The sequence below is a fragment of the Astatotilapia calliptera genome, chromosome 13, assembly GCF_900246225.1.
Source record: "Astatotilapia calliptera chromosome 13, fAstCal1.2, whole genome shotgun sequence".
NCBI classification, from domain to species: Eukaryota; Metazoa; Chordata; class Actinopteri; order Cichliformes; family Cichlidae; genus Astatotilapia; species Astatotilapia calliptera.
The window spans coordinates 11,968,609-11,991,888 of NC_039314.1; the positions used below are offsets into that span (position 1 = coordinate 11,968,609).

The 23,280-nt window shown below is 39.5% G+C and overlaps 1 protein-coding gene across 9 annotated transcripts in view; it reads right to left on the minus strand.

Annotated features, from left to right (window-relative positions):
• The window catches only part of adgrb3 (adhesion G protein-coupled receptor B3), a 116,490-nt gene extending 103,649 nt beyond the window's left edge, over positions 1-12,841 (minus strand). For 6 of the 9 annotated variants that reach the window (XM_026190430.1, XM_026190426.1, XM_026190428.1 and 3 more), the window contains exons 1-2: positions 12,150-12,839; positions 9,688-10,456 (exon numbers count right to left, since the gene is read on the minus strand). In XM_026190430.1, coding sequence (XP_026046215.1) covers positions 9,688-10,441 — 754 coding nt within the window. In that variant the 5' untranslated portion in view covers positions 10,442-10,456; positions 12,150-12,839. Of the gene's footprint in view, positions 1-9,687; positions 10,457-12,149 lie in introns of all 9 variants that reach the window. The other 3 variants (XM_026190431.1, XM_026190429.1, XM_026190433.1) reach the window with 2 other exon arrangements.
• Positions 12,842-23,280: the final 10,439 nt, after the last annotated feature.

The window sequence follows — 23,280 nt, forward strand, 5'->3', positions numbered from 1 at the left end:
TTTTTTTTCCTTTTTACTGTGCACTTGCGGTGGTGCCATTGTGATGCAGAACTCTGCCACTGCACCAAAAAGCATCAGTGACAGATGAGTTGAGGATGTGCAGCAATGCTGGCAGGCTAACCATGCTCTGGATCAATGACTGTAGAAAACATTGCTCTGGATGTGACATCAGTGTTGTATGTTGGTCGCCAGTGGTGAAAAGGATAGTTTGAAATGTGATTTAAAAAGGCAGGCTGTGACATGCACAGTGTCCAGAAATTCTACTCAGATCTGATTTGCCATGGATGTGGTTTAAAGCTGACTTGTAAATTAAGTCCATATATTTCTAACTCGATAAGCCAAACAGCGATGGGCACTGACTTAGGAGTTACTTCTATTTAAGCTTGTTATTGTCTGAAGGAAGGAAAGCTGGATTCCAGTGTCACTCAAGGAAAAATAGAAACCCTTTCTTTTCATGCAATCATTTAATGGATTTGGGATGATGTGATTAATAAGGGCACGAATTCTGTAAAATAAGGATATGCATTGCATTACATTACATAAAGACATGCAGTTTTTCCCTAACATATCAGTTATTTAGACTTTTTTTTTTTACATATTATCATTTGAAATCCCTTTGTTTTTAACAATAATAATGTATACTTTATTGATCCCCGTGGGCAAATTACTCTGTCTGCATTTAACCTATTCACTCAGTGAAGCAGTGGGCAGCCGCCCAGGGAGCAGTGTGTGGGGACGGTACCTTGCTCAGGGGTACCTCAGTGTAGCCGTTCAGTGGATTCAAACCCCCGACCTTCCGATCGTGGGGGTGACCACGCTACCTACCGAGCTATCCCTGCCCCAATATTGGCACTTAATAATTTTCTGGTAAATTCCAATAGCAAGGTGACTTGCTGTAAGTGTGATAAGCCAAAATCATGTCAAAAACATGTGTCACTTTGTTGACTTACATGACTTGCATGGCCGGCTACTATTATTAAGTTATGATCGACTATCAAGAGAATCACTGCAATTCAGTTTCTATCATGCTGTGAAGGACAGAGAACTGTGGACAAGCTGACAATTGGACAAAAGTGAGAGTGATAATTTCTGAATCTCATTGTATGTTACATAACAGTGCTCCTTACACTGTGGCACTGAATAACCACAATGCTCCGTGGAAACATGCAGTCAGTGAAAGCAAATGTCTGCTGTCTTACTTTGATGTCCATCACTGAAATGTCACATCCTGAATCTGCCAAGTATTCATGCTGCCACTTGAAAATAAATCCAAAGAAATATATTTTATATAGCCTAACGAACATGATCAAAATGTAGGTTTTGATATCCCTGAAGTTCTTTTTCACTTCTTGTGGCACTGTACTCTAAATTGTTCATGGTTAAAAGGGATTCATTCATTTATTCTCATTCTCATTGACATACATCTCCAATAACTATTAATTTTCCTAAAATAATATACAAAATATATATAATATATATTGCAAGAAAAATGCCACTTTCTTCAAACAAAAAATACATTGTCTAAAACTTTCACTATTAGTAATGCAGATTATTTTATTAACCTTGTTCATAACTTTCTATAGAAGAAATGAACAAACCGCACGCAGGAATTTTGTCCTTGCATTCAGTTTAGATTTTCCGCTTTATCAACATTATCGCACACATGGCAATACACACTGTATTGTTGTGATGCTGCGTCTAAGTGTACAGTGTTTGCTGCCCTAGATCACAGTATACCGTGTAAGTTTAAAAGCAACATCCATTACAGCTACATGAGGACACTTGCCATACCCTGCAGAGGGACTGCCAGTGAGAGCAGCTAAAGAAGCCCCTTGAGAAAAAAAATTGGATTTTGCCTCCACTTTACCACATAGACAGTGTTTTTGAGTGACAGACTCATTTGCCAGGTTTTGTGGGTGGATGTTTATGCAAATGCCTCTCCTCTGTGGGCTGAAATAGCTATCCAGTGACAGGCCAAAACTAACTGGGTTGAAATGCAGAAGCATGCAACTGAGAGGCTGAAAGCAGTGCATAATTCCCATTAAAATCTCTGGCACCATACAACAAGGGCTTGATAAAAAATTTACCATATTAAGCCAGCCCACACAAAAGTTAGAATATGATTTGGTTCTTTTTTAAATGTTTAAGACATTTCACAATGTTTACTTGCAATAAGAGCTTCAAAGACATGCCTCAGCCTCACAACTGCAGGGCAAAGCCGCAACAGACTCATGTGAATGTTGTTCATGTTTTCTTAGAAAGATGAATAGGGCAGTTGCCGAGGCTCTGTAGCAGTCTAAATTAAGTTGTCATATGATAATCCAAATTGCTGTTGTCCAAATTTGTTTTTACAATGTACTGAATTGCTCCAATTTGCTGTGAGACAAAGATACCAAACCTTCATTTCACACGGCGTTCTAGTTACATAAAATAAAATCAAGTACAGCGCGTTACCTTTGCTCCACTGAAAGTGACTACAGGAATATTTTATTTTGCTATAGCATGAAATCAGAGTCATTGTACTGAATTAAACATAAGATGGCAATAAACAAATCTTATTTATATCACAGAAACACGAGACAGACGTCCTCTTTTACAGATATTCATTACTTGCTATGTTTGCATTCATAAAGAAGCCTTTTCAAAGGAAAGAAGATCATAATAGTGCGTAGTCCTTTGATTTTGGTCCACTTATTACTACTCATAAATTGCAAAATAGAGACTTGATACACTGTGATGTCGAGCAAGACCTGATTGCAAATGGAAATGTTTCTATGATAAATATGTGTTGTGTGGAGATGAAAAACTGCAGTAGCTTACTGTTTGGAGGCTTTGACAAAGAGCTGTATCAGCTTCAGCCATGCACACTGTGGCAAAAGTCATGCAACAGCAGTGTACTGCAAGATGGGATTTAAAATGAATTCTTTGGAGTGGAACACTGAAAAGATCTGAAAAAAGTTTGCCTTACCTAAAACCTACGCATTTCAGTTTTTCACAGGCTTTTGCAGTGACAGACTCTAAGAGCTGAAAACCTCTGATGCTTGCTGTTGCTTCAGTGTTTCCAATACAGTGATTTTAGAGCACACATCTTAAATTATGCATAAATACTCAAAACATTTACTTTTAAATTGATGGACATGATGCTAATTGATGGAAGCATGAACAGCATGAAAATGAAATATTGGTTTCTGGCTTAACTGGTGACGTCAATGGTGCACCAAACCAGCCTCAGTTCAGCATTTTCACAGCCTACAACGTGGCTGAGGTTTATATTTGTCACTTTGCATTATTTTTATTTAATAGGAAAGCTCAAAGAGTTGAATGGGAACTTGAATTCTAAACAGGCAAATGTGTGACATTTCAAGAAGAATTTATGAGTAGTTGTGGGAGCTGGTGCAGCGTGGATATATGAGCACACAAATGTTCCACCGTTTGGAATTCATAGCAAGGAGTGAGTTTACAGGTGGGATACACACACTAATAAATCAGACATGCACGTTTCTTCATTTCTTATGCAGAATTTTGCTAGTGAAACACTGCAGATTTTAGGGGGTGTGGCTGCCAAACATTAGAGAATTAGACAGGCTACGACACTGCATGAGCCATTACTCTGATTGCAATTCCTGCTGCAATATGGCTTTATTATAGGCAACAACTGTTTCTCGCAAATTTAATTGCAGTGGTGTCCATTGCTGGCTGTAAAGTTGAAAAGGGGAAGCTGTCATTTACATGACATTGCAAAGAGGTTGGAGATTAACCCTCAGTAGATGCACGATTTGGACCTGTTTGGACAAATTTAAGGAACTTAGCTTCCAAGTGTAATTTTGTAATGTGTTACACTGTATGTTACATGTGATTTTTTTGAAGCACTTTGAATTGTTGCTACTCAGTAGTTTAGTTCACAGGAAAATATTGTCAAGTTTTATGTTTCAGTTTTTTGTGAATTTTCTTTCTTTTTTTTTTACATTTTAAGAAATATAAATGTAGCCAATAAATATGATGTATTTAGATGAAAACGCCATTTGTTAAAAATACCAAGCTATATATATAAAAAGCAAGTTGTACAATGAAACAGCGTGCAACCAGCTGCAAAATTAACTAATAATATAATGTATTATATTATAAAGCTCATAAAGGCAATATTCTTTTACTTCTTATTTAGTTTTAATGCATACATGTTACACATTAATACATATTAATCATGAGATAATTTGCAGTGTGGTTTTTTGGAGGGGGGGGTGTATGAGGGTATGTTCTTGCTGTGTAATGTTTTCTAGACGTAATGCAATAAATCATATCCTCACTTTTTAAATTGTATTTCAGGTTTTCCTGGATTTACTGTATACTGTTTACTGACGTCAGAGCAGTTTTGACAACACAAGGCTTTAATTTACTCTGCCGCAGTTGGCAGTGCACAGTCTGGGCATATAGAGGAGGAGTTATCAGTCTGACTCCCAATTGTCATGCTGCCGAAAAAGAGGCTCAAGACTGAGATCACCAATCCATGTCAAATGAACAACAATATTCACAGCTGGTCTGCATCCACCTCGCTGCCAGGTTATCATATCTAGAATCTCAGCCCAGCCTACAGCGTACGGTTAATATAAAGTAGCTCCAGATATAAAAAAAACTGTCAGGATGATTGATTGAAAGCACAATCTTAACACTAATTAACTCAAAAGTAGCTTCTACAGCTAAATTATGTGTGTTAACTGTGAAAACGTGTGGATCGTGTTTGAATCTCCTATTATTATTATGACGGTGCTATTTGGTATTATCTATCACTCAATGACATTAGGGTCAGCCTCGTATGTTGGACCTTATACTTTATCATCAAATTGTATCCCATGTAAAACAGAGACTTTTGTGTTTCCAAAGAGCTCATTTGCATCCATGCGTGACGGCGTGAGTGGTTTAAGAAGACCTTTAAATGTAACAACAGTTTTTGTGGTTCTGCCATCGTGTAAAATGACTTAACAGTCCCCATAGAGCCTCATGAACTTTTATATCTGGAAGTAGCCACCACCTGGACGATTTAAGCAATGTAAAGTTTATATATGTATATTTAAGTGCCACGCACAGAGGGGAGCTGCTCAGTCACCTCCAAACTCCATTATCTATGCCTGGGAATCCCAGACTCGTGGATCCTGAAGTAATTTTGGATATAATGTCTGACCACATTTTATTAGTTTCCCGTGTGTTTCACAAAACCGACTGAAATTGACCCAAAGCTGTGTAACTGATTAGAGCATAAAATGTAATCATTCCACAACCAGCATTATCTCTTCTTTTTTGAATAGGCAAAATTTAATAGACAGTTAATGGACAAAGAAGATGGCTGGCTCTTTCATAGTAATTCTTCAGTGTTGACCTTGTCAATCCATGACAACTTTCCTTTAGTATTCCTATGCCCACTTAACTACATTAGTAAGAGGGATGCTGAAGAATTGGAACAGCAGACACATGTAAAAAAGAGAGAAAGAGAGAGAGAGAGAGAAAAGGAGACAATACAGTTTCTAAAAATTACAACTGGCACAGGCTGGAACTCGAAAAAATCCTAAAAGGTGCAGTAATTGAGCCCAGAATTTCAGGGGGAATTGGCACATGAAATATTTGAGACAAATAATGCATGTCTCAGATAAAAACAGATTCTGTGCTGTTGATCTGAGCTCTCTCCTTCACTGAATTGGAACTAAAATGGCCTCCAAGTGTACTGAACAATGGGGGTGAGCATAATGCAGTGTGACTACTGAGTGACTTGACTGAGATCCAAAGTGAATAAAAGGCCTCACTATGTGAGCCAGCGAGGCTGAGCTGCTGCAGTGCTCAGGACTTTGGCGGGTGACAGTGCGTTATAACGCTTCACACACATTTCATTTGCCAATAAATCCTATTGCCATTTCCCACATTGCACGCGGCCTGTGTCATCAAAAGTTGTAATCATCAAATAAGCATTTGTACATAGTCTTAAAGAGTTTTTTCTCCCTCTGAAATGTAAAACCCCTGTCCTTCGACTTAAATTATCCTTTGTAAAGAGCAGCCTGAGAACGCATCTAAAGAATTTATGTAGTTTATTCATATTGCATATTGCATGAAGGAATCAAATCAATGTTCATGCACGGAAAAAAAGAGAATCAAGACATTTCTAACCTACTTATTGTGATTACAATGAATCTGAAGACCTAGTTTGTGTGGACTCATTAAATATTAATCGAAATCTTCGACACGAGATTCATTTTTTTGTGTTGCATTATCAAGTTTGAAACTAATTATTAACCCTTATCTGCATAAAGCTTCTTATTGCCACAGTCACATTTGGCAGATTTATTCGCTATTACCTAAAATTCAATCACGCCACAGAAAAAGGAGGCATGGAAAGAGGAGTAAGATGAACTAACATACCTGGCAGATTATCTGACAAATCGAAACCGTGTTTGGATGAGAAAAGTCAGATTTCCCCTTTCATTTCTAAATGATGACTGTGTAACGCTACGGTGCGTTTCAGTGACAGTGATTTAAGGAAGGAAGGGGTTTTTTGTAGAGTTGTTTTGTTTCCATGTAACAGTGAGGCATTTTGACATAAACATGACAAAGCACATCCCTCTCAGACAGTGACACCCCTTGACCCTGACCCTTGAAAACTGGCAACTTTAAACCAAATGAGGGAAGAGAATAATATATCTGTCCTCAGCCAAAGATCAGACAAGACAATGCCATGTGACCGCGTTTGTGAAGCCAAGTGAAACTTGGTTTCTTTGAACAGAGCCGCTTGCATGGAAGTACCAGTATTTGCAGAGAACGTGGCTGAAAAGTGTGTGTGTGTGTGTGTGTGTGTGTGTGTATGGGTGGGGGGTGGGGGGACAACTGGGTAAGAAAACTGTCTTAAAATGTTGCGCTGTTCTGGCTGTCTGGTTGCTGAAAGCCTCTTTTTGCACATGCTTTAAAATTGTGACAGAATAGAAGGTGTGAGACATTTTCTGCCAAGGTTTTACTTAAAGCAGTTTTATATTTGTGCGCTCTGAAATTCAGAGTCACATTAGCTGGAGTCACTCTCGACTATTCATTGGGCTGATAGCGGAAAAAAAAACACATCCAGGAACTCACAAAGAGGGAACACAGTCAGTTGAGTATTCACCTACGAGCAACTGGGAGCCTTGAGCCGACTTAATTTTGATTGTGTGGAAGGTGTTAGGAATCCCACAAAAAAAAAAAACAGACCCCAAAATTAAATCTGTCATGCTGTGAGTGCTACTGCACCACTGTGCTGCCTTTTACAACTTTTATTCATGCAACGGGAGAATGTGATAAAAATAAAACTGCATAAATGAGTCATCAGAGTAGTACATCTGGATTTCATTGTTATTGCTGTGGCTTTCAAAATGTCACCGAATGGGATCTGCTTCCCCCCCTGAATAATCACCTTAAATAATCAAGAGCATCAACTTTCAAATTGCTGTTACCCCCCAGTCTGTGCGAAACGCCGGTGGGGTGTTTCTGTGGCATGGCTGGAGTACACAACCTCCGGCCCTGCTTTTCTTTGATGTGCTCCGAAGCCACCCGCTACCAGGAACTGAAGATCAAAGACACGTGATTTTATCAAATAGAGCTCTTGTCGACTGTTTGTAATGCTTTATTCTTCATCAGGAATACCCACTCTGTCACCACGATGCCACAGGAGACGCAGTGCTCTTTTAAAACCCAGTGGTGATCTCCCCGTTATCCAGATGAAAACGGATTTATTCAAACCTCCCATCAACCAACCCTATAAATAGAAGCTTGTGGAAAATCTTCTGAGAGAGAGAGAAAAAAAATAATCTGTGCTCTTAAGCTGTTATTAACATGCTGATAGAAAAATGTCAAATGTTATTTTAGAGCAGGGAATTTTCTGTGAAAAGAAGCATAACGCTTCCCGGTAATATTTATGACACAAATGTAAGATTTACTAAATGATGAAATTACCTGACAAAATACACAGCTGAGTCATACTCACTGTTGTTACTCCACATGCTATTTGACTGTGTGTGTGAGGGGGCTGGATTGTTAATGGTAATTTTCTTCAGATGGTGTATGCATTATGGCTTAAGGGCTCTAGAGAAGCAGTAGCTAAACTATTCTCGAAATGGGTTTGTCATCCAACTTGATGGAGGTTAGCCACCTTAAAAATCACACGGAAATCTAGAGCTAGAGTAATTCTTACAAAAGCCATATAAATATCTTGAATGCTGTGGTGCTGATGCATCTTACGATAAACAAATTCCACATATGTGCGTTTGAAAAACGTGCCTGGAAATGTGACGTGGCACATAGCAGCGCTCATCTCCAGTCAACTGAACAGCTGAACTACTGCAATCAATATTTGTCTCTTCTTTGTGATAAGATAACTGCCACCTGTTATCCAGAGTGTTATTATAGCAACTGTTATTTTGGTACTTGCCACAGGGAACTAGCTCCATAACATTCCTGCAATCATTATTTCCCCACATCCCCCTCCAAAAAAGGTTGATTCATTATTTTTGGTTCATTGTGCCTTGATGAACACCCCTCCCTTCCCTGAAGTATGTAGCGTATTCCTCAAGGTGGGACGGTTCTCTGCTATCTGTTAAAATGCGAGCAGTTATGTGTCGAGAATGGCTTTCTTCGCAGTAGGTGAGAAAAAAAACACAACAACAAAAGATTAAAAAAAGAAAAAAACTCCCCCTACTAAGTGATAACACGAATACACAGAGAAATAACAGCCCTTATCATAAATAATAATTCGCTTATCTACTTTTCAATGTGTGTGGATGAATAGGTGGTTTGTGCATGCATGGGAGCTTGATGCATGTATGCACATTAGTGAATTACATGTCAACTGAAAATGCCGTCTTTCCTCTGTATATTGTTATTGCTCATTTCCAACAAACAGTGAAAACACGTTGCATTGCTCTATGGCAGCACTGCAAAAGTAGTATCCCTCTAGAACAGCTTTGAAAGAAAAGAAGAAAAAGCTCGTTTTTAAAATTAAATAACCTAAATACATTCCCGTATTTTCTGCAAAGCTAAACAATCCTTAACTCTTACATCTCATCCACAAGCTTTATGTGTTGCATTGCTTGAGCATTGTGCTCCAATTGGACACTGCTGCATCTATGATCCCAATCGTTCCATTTGCCATACAGGCTGCATGCCAATAAAAATGAAGGATGTGTCCGTATTGACCGCTGCTGGTCTTTGTATGGATGACACTGACATAAATGTATATACACACAAAAAAAATTATCTTTGGATTTGCAGCCATTTTAACTCTGCTTATGTGTACAAAAACAGCCATTTTAAAATTCACAGCAATGATAGTGCATTTTGAATTCAGTCCAACCAAATGAAAGACCCCCTTTTTAGATGGTTTGGTTTGTGCTGGTGTGGTCTTTACTACACCCAACTCCCCCGGCAGCTTTTTTCCCCTTTTATTCCTTCATCTTCTTCTTTTATTTTTATCTTGAAGTTGACTCATTTCTGAGCCAACTACACTAGATATATCTATGTGTGCTCTTTGTTTCATGGGCCATCACACTTCAAACATGCAATTAGGGCAGAGGTAGGAGTGACTGACGTGCACATTTATTTGACATGATTGCTATCTTCTCTATGCATACTTAATTCCATATACAACTATTTCAGCATAAAGAAGAAAGATGACAGGATACTCACCTTCTTTAGGAGGCCGTTTAACTTCTGCGGTCAGATTGCAGATCTGCCCGGCTTGTAGTTGGGGTGACAAGCAACCCTCCGTTTGTGGATTCAAGGGTAAAACCACGTTGTTGAGCATGAGCATGCTCTCTGATTCTCCATCGCCTAAATGCTGAGGACATGTGCATTTCGTGTACACAATCCCACATGTCTCCACTGTCCCTTTTTCTAATTTCAGGCAATTTTCCAGCCATGTACAAAGCACTTGACATCCAAATTGGCTAGGGCTGGCCTTGTTCAACACTAGAAACTCCACAATAGACTTCTCCTCCTCATCCAGCTTCTGTGGCGTCAATCCATTGTAATCATAAGGGAAAACTCTCCGTAGCTGAACAAAATTCTTGTCATACAGCAAAAATACGTAAATATTCTTTGAATCACACAAATACACTATAGACTCGTTGACTCTCAGCAGTTCATTGATCTTTTCATGTGAGTAATGGTCAAACTGATAAGCAAGCAAAGAGTATTCAGAGCAGCTCAAGTCTCGCTTGTATAGCTTCAGGTAGATGCTGTATTTGGTAGGGTCAGGGTTCTCCAGCGTCCATGTACAGTTTGTATAGTTCTTGGGAAACATTTCAGTCACTGAATATGATCCATAAATGACCCCCTTGACCAGAGTGGAACACCAATAATCTTGGGCACCAGTTAATCCAAACATAACCAGAAGATAGGTGGAAAATATATAAATCAACAGGTTTCGAACAGCCTTCATCCTATGTCATTTGGCCTGCAGGGAAAGATGAAGAGGATTACACAAAGGGGTGTTAAAGCAGGGCACATAAACACATGATAGATTATCACTACCAAGTCTGACTAACGAGCTTACATAGTTCTTATTACATCCTGCCATGATAAGAAGGGGGGCAAAAAGACACACAGGTAAACCTCAGCAACATGTGTTTTGCATCTCCATCCTTCATCACTATACTTTGTGCAAGCATTGCCACCTTGTGGTTGCTTCGGCTATTATTTATTTATTTATTTTTATTTAGGGAGGTGGGTGCAATAATGTGAGTCATTTAGACTTATTAATTGGGTCGTATTCGGTACGGCACAATCCCCGGAGATATACAAATGTAGCTATTTAGAAAATCTGGCGACAAAAAGGAAGAAACGGCGAAAGTGGCAGCCTTTGTAAGTCAGCGCAGTCCACGCGAGTTGTGGAAAATGTGCAGCTGCTCATTTTACGCAGTAACCAGTATCTTTGCACATGAAGCTATGTTCTCTGTGAATGTTTGCTCACGGGACAGTTAGATAATATGAGGAAGACAAACTGACGTTATATATATTTTATTATTATTTATTTGGGGTTTTTTTTTAATGTCCTGGCGTGTGCTCGGTCACTGCGAACTGTCGCCTCTTCCACACCACCTGCATGTCAGGGCTTGACATATTTGACAATGCAATTTGATAAAGAGACTGTGTGTGTGTGTGTGGTGGGTGTGTGTGTGTGTGTGTGTGTGTGTGTGTGTGTGTGTGTGTGTGTGTGTGTGTGTGTGTGTGTGTGTGTTGTATGTCTGAGCTTGCATGTGTGCGTGTGCGGATCTACATGTGTGTGTGTGTGGGAGAGAGAGAGAGAGAGAGAGAGAGAATGCAATGCGATGTCCTGATTGCTTTAATCCTACAGGCAATGCAGCTGTGAGCAGTGTCACAGCAGAATGCGCGCGAGGGTGTGTGTACGTGTGCGCCTGTGTGTCTGTGTATGCGCGCGCGTGTCTCGAACTGTGTGTTGCGTGTGTGTCTGTGTGGGCGTTCAAATCGCAAGTAGGCTAGAGATGGGCTACCAGTTTTCACATAATAGATCCATTTGCGCATATGTCTTCAACTTCTTTCTCTTTGAATCGTGAATCACGCCCGTCACATTACCCCAGAATTATATGTGCGTTATATAAGGATTTGTGGAAGCGGTGCTGAGTTGGATCAGCTTTCTGCCGCGATAAATTCACATGATTTCACGTCCTTCCACAAGATTCACGACCAGGGCTAGACGAGAAAAATAAAATCAGTATTCTGGAGACGAGAAATCGGTCAAGAGACGCTGATTTTATTGCCGGGCTTCTAAGAGCAATTTAGACTCGAGAGGAAATCTGAATATAGAGACACGTCGGCCACGGGCTACATCTCATGCAGTGTCACTTCGAGGCTCGGCACTTTAAAGTGATTTTTGGCTCTTAAGAGAGAGATCAGCTCTTAAAATTCCTCTGTTAAGCACCCTGGACTAATGTGAGCGGATGAACGCTCCAAAACCATCGTGATGAATATACGGGGCAAATGTTTGAGAGAGGGAGGCTAAACTTTAACTGACAGATGACATATGAAAATTGCCATTGCACTTGCTCGAAGACCTTCATCTCATAATAATAATAATAATAATAATAATAATAATAATAATAATAATAATAATAATAATAATGTCTTACCTTACACTGCGGAAGCTATGGCTATTTTTTCCACATACTTGACCACATCCTTTATAAATAAATTCTGCAGCCCTCCAGTGAATCAATACTCCCCATTCCCGACAATAGAAGTCCGGCGCAACAAGATGGTTCAATGGATGAAAATAAAATGCGTTACACTCCGGTCTGCCCGCACATATCCCCCCGTCTCCTTCTTCTGGGTTTTTCCCATCAAAACGGAGCGCAACAACACACGACAGCCACCGAGAAAAAGAGAGAGAGAGGAGAAGAAGAAGAAGAAGAAGAAGAAAGGAGAAAGACCAGGAGAGACAGAGGGGAAGAAATTCTTGGAGTGACGACGAGAGCAATTCTTACAGTATTTACCATAAATTAATTCGGCAGACTCCACGTCTCTATTTCCCACCGAAATGTTTTCTCCATCAAGTCGCGCACCGACCCCCCCTCTCCGCAAAAAGGGGGTGAATAGGGAAAAGAAAAAGAAAAAAAGATCCGTAGTGGGTGGATGTGAGATGTTGGGGGGTCAGTGAGTTACAACACAGAGAGAAATAGACGCGCTTTGCTTGGTGCTTGCAGAGCTCCAGGAGCAGGCTGCAATATCACGTCACACTCAGCCGCTAAGATAAAGCACGTACGTACGCTTCTTACTGCCGCTGCGTCTGGCACCGCCACCACTTTCTTCCCTGCCCTCCTCCTCCTCCTCCCCTCTTTCTTTCTTTCTTTCTTTCTTTCCTTCTTTTTTCTCTCTCTTTTTCCCCTCATACAGCCTCCCTTTAATTCGAGTCAAAAGGGTTTCCCCCCCTGAACTGGACCCTCTCAGTTGTGCTTCAGACAATACTGCGCTTTGCTTCTGCGCCCTTCTCCAATCAGGAATATTTCACGGATTTTTTTATTTTTATTTTTTGTTACATTTTTTTTTCTGGATAAGAGGAGGGTGTGAGAATAACGTGATCATAAATGCTACTCGAGCGCTCTATCAGTGGGACTTGAGAGCTCGCTGGTGTGTTTGGTAATTTTCCCTTCTCTCCTGATGGGTGACAGCCGCTGTTTTGATTTCTTCACAGTTTGTCGATGTGCAGCACCCTGCACGTCCTCCTGCTCGCCCGAATTCGCGCTGCTGGAAGAACAAATGCTTATGGGGCAACTTGTGCCGTCTGTGGAAAGTTGTGCCGGGGTGTCTTCACCTTACAGGTGCAACTTTAAAGCTGCTGTTTTTCTTTCACTTTATTCTGCTTTCTCGGGGGAGTGCTTGCACAGACCGCCTTAATGTTTTCCCTGAACTCTTTCAAACGTTTTTTTTTTCTTACAGTCTAAATGTGCATTCATTCAATCATCAGTAGTGAACTAAATGCTCCAGGCTTCATCAGCTGGCCGCTGACAATGAGGCACAAATGGTTCTGCAATAGTCTTCATCTCCCACTGGCTGAACTCATGGGAAGAATGGAATTGTAATGGAATGGGGATAGGGAGCTTCAGGGTGATCCAAATCACCTGCTGATCACTCCGCCCCTCCAAATGAAGGTGGAGGAAGGGTTTTGCTTTCATATGTGCCTTTTCTTTATCAGTATCCCATACAAAGGCTAAGCACAGACCTGATCATGTGCTTAAAAGAAAATGTATGGTAACGGAATGGCTGTCTTTGTTTTAGCCATGCCACGGGCTGGATAGTTGTCCAGGGTCTACTCCGCCTCTCGCCCAATGCCAGCTGGGATAGGCTCCAGCCAACCACCACTCTCCACAGGACACAAGCGGGTAGAGCTTGGATGGATGGAGAAATGATTGTGCATGACTTTCACATAGCTTGGAGCTCAATTCATTTGCATATTTGGGTTATTTGCATATTCAAAAAGGATGACATTCAATTGGTAAGTCCAGACAGAAACAACTGTTTGGTGTAGTTTTATTTTGTGATTTCTTTTTTCTTGGAGAGTTTGGTCAGCTGCTCTAATCATTTTACTGCGAATAGTTAACTCTCATTAGCCTGGCCGTCTCTTTCAGGCCCTGACTGAATGCGTTCCATCTGAGCAGATGCTGCATGAAGAAGCTGTTTGTTTATTTATTTCCAGGAAGTTTCAATCTGAAGTGTTTCTAAGCCAGCCTTTCCAAAAGAATGCTACAGAACCACACAGAGCAGCAGCGTTGTGAGAATCTGAAAGGACTTGTTTGTATCTCCAGCATCCTATCCCACACAGCGTTTACAACATTGTTAATCGGTTGCCAAACTTATAAAGGAGCTTGGAGTCCTGTTGGTTTCTGTGGCCTGTGACTAGAAGCTTTCTAATTCCAGTCTTCCCCAGGCAGTCAGTGGAACATCAGGGGTGACCTCGAGTCAGCCCACTTTCCACGGCCATAATGAAGACTTGGGTGTTTAGGGAGCTTTTGGCTCAGTACGCCAAGAGGTGGGAGAAATTCATGCAAAGCCTTATTGAACAATGAAAACACAATAAGTATCTCTCCACTGACTCACGAGGAGGCCAATTGCCAAGCTCCAGGAATGCAGCCATCACTCTCCTCTGCAAGGACATTTCCAGAGTCCAGCTGGTATGCTCTGTGGTTGCATTGTTGTCACTGCAACAAGAAGAAAAGATTACATTTACTACGTTTAAGATTACATTCATGAGGGAATGTGAGTCCAGAAATTGTGGCCCAAGTAAGCAGTCAGCTCAAGAGTGAAAGATTGTGCTGCACTGTGTGATAACAATGAAGCTTTTGAATTTTCTTGAATTTTTCTTGAATTTTCTTTTTGAATGTCTTGGATTTGCATTCAGCAAGTGTAGTAGTTGCACATGCAGCACGGCAGTTTATCCTCTGCTAGAATCTCCAAAACATTTGTGATATTTTTTTTCATCTAATAGCAGTTGCGGAATCTGTCATATTATTCAGTCAACTCGAGTCTGTTTGAGCACATGGAATTTGAATTATTCATGACCCCGCATATAGAATAGCCCTATTATCACCTGCTCCTGTTTGTGTGTGTGTTTGTGTGACTGAAATCTACACTAACACTTGTGTGCGTGCGCGTGTGCCGAACAGTATATCTCTCTGATATTATGGCTGCATTTCATTTCATGGCCGTTGCAAAATGCAGTGTGATAAACATTAGCCTTTTGATCATGTGATAATATCAGTTTATTGATGTGAATCAACCTTTATGATTAGCATGTGAGTGGATACAAATATATATATAAATTGAATCAGCGACAGAAACATGTTTGGTTCCAGTTTTCAGTGTACCTACCAATTCATACAGTATGGTGCAGTGCATAAACATATGCAGGCATATAGGGTGAATTCTCTAGACACCAGTGAAATGTATTCAGACTTTCAGCTCAACTCAATCACGACGAGGGAGTCCATATGTTACTTCTGTCTGCACAGTGATAATGGGCTCCTCCCTGTAGGAATCTCAGCTGGATGACGTATTGGTAAACCCCAAATGAGCGTATCTGAGGGAAGTTTTTCTTGAAGTGCTCAGTTCTTTTGTGCGTCCTCCTGTGCTGTTGTGGAAGAAGCTATTACACCATTTGTCATTACAGAAGTTGTGCATTTCTGTCAGATTCTGGAGTATTTTCTTTTGTTTTATTTCCACTGCTGTTTTCTGCACTGCTACATTTTCTTCCACAAATTGCCATGCAGAAGTGCTACAGCTAATCTTCTCCGTTACACACAGCTAGTTAGGTTTAATGATTGCTGTTACCAAAGATGTCACTCTGTTTTTGTTTTGTTTGTTTTTTATGCCACAAAAGTAGCATGGAAATGAGAGCGGTAGGAGGATAACCACTTGAACACAGGCTGAAATATCTTAACCATTGAAATGTACTGACATTACTTGTCCTCCAGAGAATGATTTGGGCTTTCCAGTTCCTCTGACCTTTAGGACCTCTAGCGAATTTTTAATTGCTTAAGTGAGTTTTTATCTAGAATTATACACAGGTCACTTACAAAGTGAAAACTTGAAACCTACTGAATAGACTGGCATCTAAATTTACCCAGGCATAAAAGCTCCCCAAGCAATGAACGTTGTTGATCTTGTGACTTTTCCCTCTAATGCCAGTGGGAGGTTAACATCTGTGGTTTTGAGTCATATGGCTCAACAACTACTGGATGAAATTTTGCACACATGCTCAGAATGTCCACAAGGAGAATTGCTGGTGGTTTTGTGCTTCTCTCAAATATTTATCCCATGTCAAAGTGTTGAAAAAGACAAGAAAATTTGGTGCATTATTGTGTCAAAATGCTGCCTTGCTAGTGCTTTGTTTTCGTCTTTTATGAAATACCTGCTAAGCAAATGACATTTCCATTCAACACTGCTGTTCTTTGTAGAGTCTCAGTGAGCAGACTGCATTCATGTTGACTTACAATCTTGTCGAATTTTTCTTGTGAACCTTTGAAAAAGCTTTCTTTTTCTTGCAACTTCAACTCACAAAGAGTGTGGTCAAAGAGGCACGGCCATGCCAATGACTCCTGTGAACATATCTACACATACCGTAAGATTGTGAGCGTCCACAAAGATTTCATGTGTGACCACCTGATGCATTCATAAACTGCTGTATTTGCATTAAAGATTCATGCTAGTGGTAATGGTTTTGGTTGTTTAGGTTTTTTTGCTTTTTTATGCATCATGTCTACTGGATGTCACTATCAGTGTATACAGGCTTGTGTCTTATGGTTCAGTGCAATCATTACCCTAATGATGTACAACTCTATTAACAAATTAAAGTGTGAGTGCATCCCTTCAAGGGCTGTTTTCCCATTTTTCTTCATGTTTAATTAAAAACTGGTGCAGAAATTGCAGAGTGCTGGAGTCTGGATGGGGTTAAGTGCTGAGGGCAGTTCTTACACTTCTTGTATGGCAACGATAAACACTTCAAGTGGGCGCAAAGGGAAATGTATGTTAACCATATGAGCTAATCAATGCCTGTAAAAAAAGATGCATAGTTAGAGCATTTTTAAGACCGCACAGTCGCTTGCAATCAGTGTATTAAAATGAGTCCCCCATGAAAAGGCCCTTTGACTCCTGAGCACACATGATCTTTGCTAGTCAATAACAATGCATTATTAACCACATTTAGTTTGCTAGCGTGCTAATTTAATTTTTGATGCCGTTAGAAAATGTTGTGTTTTCACAAACACAGTGCTGTGAAAAACAATGCCATTATATCGTTTTATGTTTTTTTCTCCCTTAATCCATGTTTTCCTCACAAACACAGGCAACAGTGTAAATAACACCACTCATATTTGCATTTATTGCAATATGCAGCGAGAAGTTCCCTCAATGAGTTCCTAAAGAAACAAAGAGCGACAGAATTAATTCTTTATCATCTAAAATTTGTCATGAGGAAATTATCTTTTAAACACAGAATGAACAAAGGAAGGTATCAGAGGTCCACTTCTATCAAAACTTTAATGTGTGTAAAGCATTTAACAGGCTTCAAACATTAAAGTTTAAATATTCTTCATTACTTTTACAAGGGAAAATGTATTTCTGATGTTTTTCACAGACTCTTTACTACCTTATTTGCAGAGACATGCTCTCTCAACTTAAAACCTCACTTTAGAATAACCTTGCGTGATTAATGAGGTGAACTCTATGGTGTACTGACATAGTGCACTCTGATACCATCCAGGGTAAGAACAAAGTCTTGAAATGTCTCTGCTCAGAGACATTAGGCCAAGGTCTGCCTCCTATGGTGTTTCCAGGCTGTCTTCACAGAAATCCGGGAGATCTAAAAGTCAGTCAGCAGAGTGAAAATGCTTTTTAGGAGTGATATGATCTCATCTTTAGCAGGAATGACTCCCATGCTTTTAACCCTTACCGCTGCTTGTTTTCAGCTAAAAGCCCTGAAAGCATAACTGAACCTTGAACATGATCAGAATTATTGAATGTACCATTGATAACACACAGTTATTTTTGTAGGTAGTGGAAATCAAAGAAACAAAGTTACTGTATGAGTGCTGTGAGGAGTAAACAGTACTACATGGGTAACGTTTGGGGATTTTTTAAAGTGTTTTTTAAAGTTGCTGATCCATTTGAAATGCTAGACTTTCAGAATTGGATTAGTGTGTGTTGTGTGATTATTAGTTGATGGTCAAAAACACTGTGTTTTAATACAGTTACTGGACACTTTATTAGGTACACCTTACTGGTACTACTGCATATTGGGCCTGCTTTTGCCTTCAGAAATGAAGCCTATGCATAAGTTCAATAAGGAAGATCTATAATCACTCATCCGCTTGCTTTCCTGGGTGTTCAGCTGCTTGTCTGTTCTTTACATCGCTACCAGTTTCCCACGCTGTCAGTCTTAATACTGGCATCATTACTCTAGTCCAATCATCTTCTTGCCAGCCTTCTTTGAGCCAATCAGCCGTGCCTTTGTGTGGTTTAAATCTGGGCTCTCCATCATTCTCCCTTTCAGACTCTTTCGTGCAACCCTCCTCCTCCCTATCTCCACCTCACTCAAGTCACTAAGAGCTCCATCCAAGTCTCAGTCTTCATCTTCACCACTGGTATCGAGACTCCAAAGGGGTCCTGTTCTAAATCCCATTACCACTGGGATTATGTTCTGCCATGATGGGCCACGGGAGTCTTATTGAAAAATACACTGATTAATTTCTCTATCTCAATAAATCATGTTCAGTTCCTCAAACAGAACTCTCCTTACTCAACTGCATTACATATTTCTGACAAAGATTCAACACAGTGCTGAAAACATTCCCCAGAGAGTTTGGGCCACATTGACTTGATAGCGTAGTAAAGCTGCTGAAGGTTTGTCTGCTGCATATCTATGATGAGATGATCATTCCCACACATCCCAAATGTGCTCTATTGAAGTGAGATCTGGTAACCAAGCACTGTAAGCAATTTGATTACAGTGTAGAAGAAACCAGTTTGAGGTCATTTGAGCTTTGTGACAAGACATAATGTCCTGCTGGAATCAGCATCAGAAAATCCATACACTGTGGCCCTTAAAGGACTGGCATGGTAAAGGATCCCCAGATGGTACTAAGGGGCCTAAAGTGTGCCCAGAAAAACATTGTAATGGATATTGCTTGTTTCTTAAAAATAAATCCACTATAGCCACCAGCACAGACATGCTACATTTCCACTCTGAAAATTGCAGGTTTAATATGATGGGAGGGCTGAGCAAAAATGGATGGGTTCAGGAACCAGTAATGGTCTAATTGTGTGTAATTTTGATATATAAACACCAGACTATTGAGTAATGGGATTTAGACCATTTTGATCATATTTATGGTATTTATTGTTGAAATGCACACACTGTATTTTAGATAATTATGAACTAGGTATAAAAACTTTTTCTAATTTTTCCATTTTATTGGAACTTTTAAAAGCCAGTCTTTTGTATCATCAGCGGCTTCTATCTCAAGCAACCACAAAAAAAGGTAATCATACATCAAGAGTATTGTATAATTCCCAGGATGACTCGTCTATTTTTTTCCCAGCATCTTTGATTACTTTCTCTGCTAGGGTTTTTTTTTATGTTGAATATACTATTCTGCTTTCCAGTCAAAGGAATTTTCTTTTTCAGATAAATGACACTGCTCTCCACCAAACCAGTCCAAATCTCACAGCTACAGAGTTACCTGTTAACAAAAAAGGAGCTAAATAATATATTAAAACCGTTCCTCATTTAAACCATGCATAATTTGGAATTATTATTAAATAATTAGAAATAAAGTGTTAAAAATGTATATGAGCTTTGTATATGATTGCAGGGCAGTCTTGCCTGGAAAAGAATCAACAGGCACTATTTCTATTGCTGGAGTTTAATATTCAGGAAAAAAATATATGTAGAGCCTGTCATGCATGTGTGACCTAAACTATGGCAGTCTGGTGCATACAGCTCTGCTTTACATTCCACTCGCACCTCTATTTGCTTTTCCATGCCTGGGTTTGGAACTGAATTTTAAATCAAGGTATTTTTCCCCAGCAGTGTTCCTGTTTTTTTTGTTTTTCCCCCCCATCAGAGACAATGCGGCACTGCATGATTCCTCGGGGCCTTTATCCATTTTCTTTGAATGTGGTTCCAACTAGGCCTTAGACTCCCACAAACCCCCTTCTCTGGCTATGTAAATATTCCATACCCCCACACTGTGGATTGACAACTACTCCTGACTTAAAAGCATCATGTTAAACAGCAGGTTGGAAGCCAAACTTAATGATTTGGGGCCCAGTGCTTCATCTTACCAGTTGTTAGATCTTTCCTCTTGCCTTGCAGTTCCACATTATGTTTTATAAGTAAAACAGCCAGTGTAATGTCTTGTTATATGTTCAGTTGTGTGTATGTGTATAAATATAAAATTAGAATTTTGAAAAAAACTAATGATCACATAATAATTTAACCTTTTTTTTCTTGTGTTAGTCTATAAATATATAAATTAAAAGATAGATGACTGATGCGTATCACTTTAACTCATTTCATACAAAAAAACCAAGTCATTCATTGAAAGATCCCCTGAACAGTCAGCATAGAGAGATTTGTCCTTGTTAATAAAGGAGATCGCGGGTCACCTTGGCAATTATCAATTCTCAATGGACGCAATAACAAACTATCTTTGCGACAAATCGCCTGCCACGTTTTAATTTTCCTGTCTGTAATTTGTTTTACTCAATGCAGCGAGGAAATGAGAGGGGTGGGATAGAAATAACTGACAGTCTTGGAGTTCATTGGAAAAGAGCTGCTTAGTCATTAATAACAGACTAAAATGTGAGTTAAACCCATAATTTTGCTATTGGTGTTATACACTGTTAACACCGCTGAGTTCTCTATTCTGTAGTTGCAGTAATTAATCATGAGCCATGAACTAAATTCAGTCTCTGTCATGTTTAACCCCCTCAATTCCGCTTTACGGCTGTAAAATTCAGATCTCAGGCATTGTGCAAGCAGATCTGGAGTAGTTTAATTTATTGATAATCCTGGTATGTTTGCACAAGCCTTTCATCACTTTCTCTGATGCTACTGTTTGTAGAAACTAGAATCAGAGAGGTCTGCCTTGTGATATCGGCTCGACATTAATATGGGCATTCCCAAAATGCATTTCAGATTGTTATTCAGACATTTTTTTTAAAGCAGCGTAAGGAACATTTTCTTATTCATCCTTTACTCTTCCAGCAGAAGCATAGTTTTTTAATATGAAAAGCCTCAGACACACACACACACACACACACACACTGTTGGCTCTATCAAGCTTTGTAGCTCCATGGACAACGCTGAGATTCAGCTAATTAAAATTTTGGTGATAAAATAATTAGCCTCTCTGGCAGACAATGGAGAGTGAAATTCTTTTGCTCAAGTGAAGTGATAAGAAACTTTTCAAGCATTTCACGTTTGCTTCCGACAGGACAACCCCAATTTGGTTAGACTGGAATGCTTGTGTGTATATTTTAATTAACAGTATAAGCTTCCTCACCTGAGAGCATGCCCACACTTCAACAGAACTTCAGTAGCATAAAAAAAATACAGATAATTTTTTTCCTCGTAAATTAACACATTTTCTGGCACTGTTAATCACGATTTGTGTCGAAATCTATGATGAACGCATGCAAATTCATTTTTGTCATGTATGATATTTTACAATAATTCGTAAGTCTCAAGAAATGTGGTTTCCCATTTACCTCAATATTTCTCAGCGCAGACTGATTACACAGTTTTTGTGTTAATATTTTCTTATTTACAAACCTTTAATTAACATGATTATCATATTTCTTTGTAATCACAGGAAGATGTGGCACCTCATTCCTTTTCTCCAGCCATTGCCACAGCAGTACGTCTGCTAGATTCAGAAATTGGAAATTTGGCCAGGAAAATGATTTGTGGGTTGAGGCAGCTGAGGGCATATCCTCATCGGTCACAACTTTTATTTGGACTAGTAATTGGAGATATATTGACACTGGTGCATCTTCCTTTGTAAATGCTGCTTCAAGCCAAATCTGTGACACACTATTTTGTTATTGTGGCAGTAAGCCAAATAAGACAATTTCAGTCATAGCCTATGCAATGCTGTTGTTGCTCTGTTGGTAATGGCATTTAGTCACTGAGGCATAGGTCACTCTTACAATAATGTTCCTCGTGACTTCATTCTGACATGCCCATGGCGGTGATGGAGAGAGACCGATATGATTAGACGGCAGACCTACATCAACTGATGCGTAATATTTGAGGTAAGAGTCTTTTCACTACTACATGGTCTCTATTGGTAGGCTATAGTCTATGTGTTGTTATGGGAATGCATCAATATACAGCTTAGTAGATGTGTGTAACTGGACATTATTTCTACACACAATTAAACAAAGAGATGTGCTGACAGTTGTGATGGAGCAAAAGATCAGTGGATGGCCATTTTGTCAGAAATTATTTCATTATGAACTGTAACTCTGTGTTGGCTCATCTAAATTGAAAATCTCAATATAGTGTATATGTTAAAGTGAGCATACTACAGCTCAGTTTGATTCCAAACACTTGTAGGGCAGCTGGATTCTCAGGACATCCACAAGATCCCATTTATGAGACAATTCTTTCTACGCTTCAAGTTATGCACTTGTAGGAGACCCACAGTTGATTTGGTCCAGTCAACTTATTGTAGAGACTACTGGGTAATAAAGTCACAACTACAGGAAATATTCAGGTATGATAAAAAAAAAAAATCAAGTAGTCACTTGCAAAGAATTTTCTTCATTAGGACTTCGACCAATCTCATTTCTGCAAACATCTGTCTTTCAAAGATAGCTACCCGGTTGTTTGGCTGGTTGTTACTCTCTATCTCCTATGAGTCACTGGTTTCATGTTTGCCCTTAGTAAATGGTGAGTGACAGAGTCATCTGCTTTTTTTTTTTTTTTTTTTTTAAAAAGCCTGTCATTTTACAAAAGATAACTTAACCCAGTGTATTGCGTTTATAAAAACCCTCTGTTTTGTTTACATTCTTACTCACATTTACCATATTACAGTAAGTGCTATTCCAAGCCAGTTAGCATATAAGCTGCTGTAGGCAGAAATCTAGGAAAAAAAATGGCAGAATCTGAAAAAAGAGAGAAGTTCCCTTCTGCATTCTAAGCCCTTCAAACTAAATGGGTATAAGCATGTGTTTTATGATCACTAAGGATCAGGAATCTGG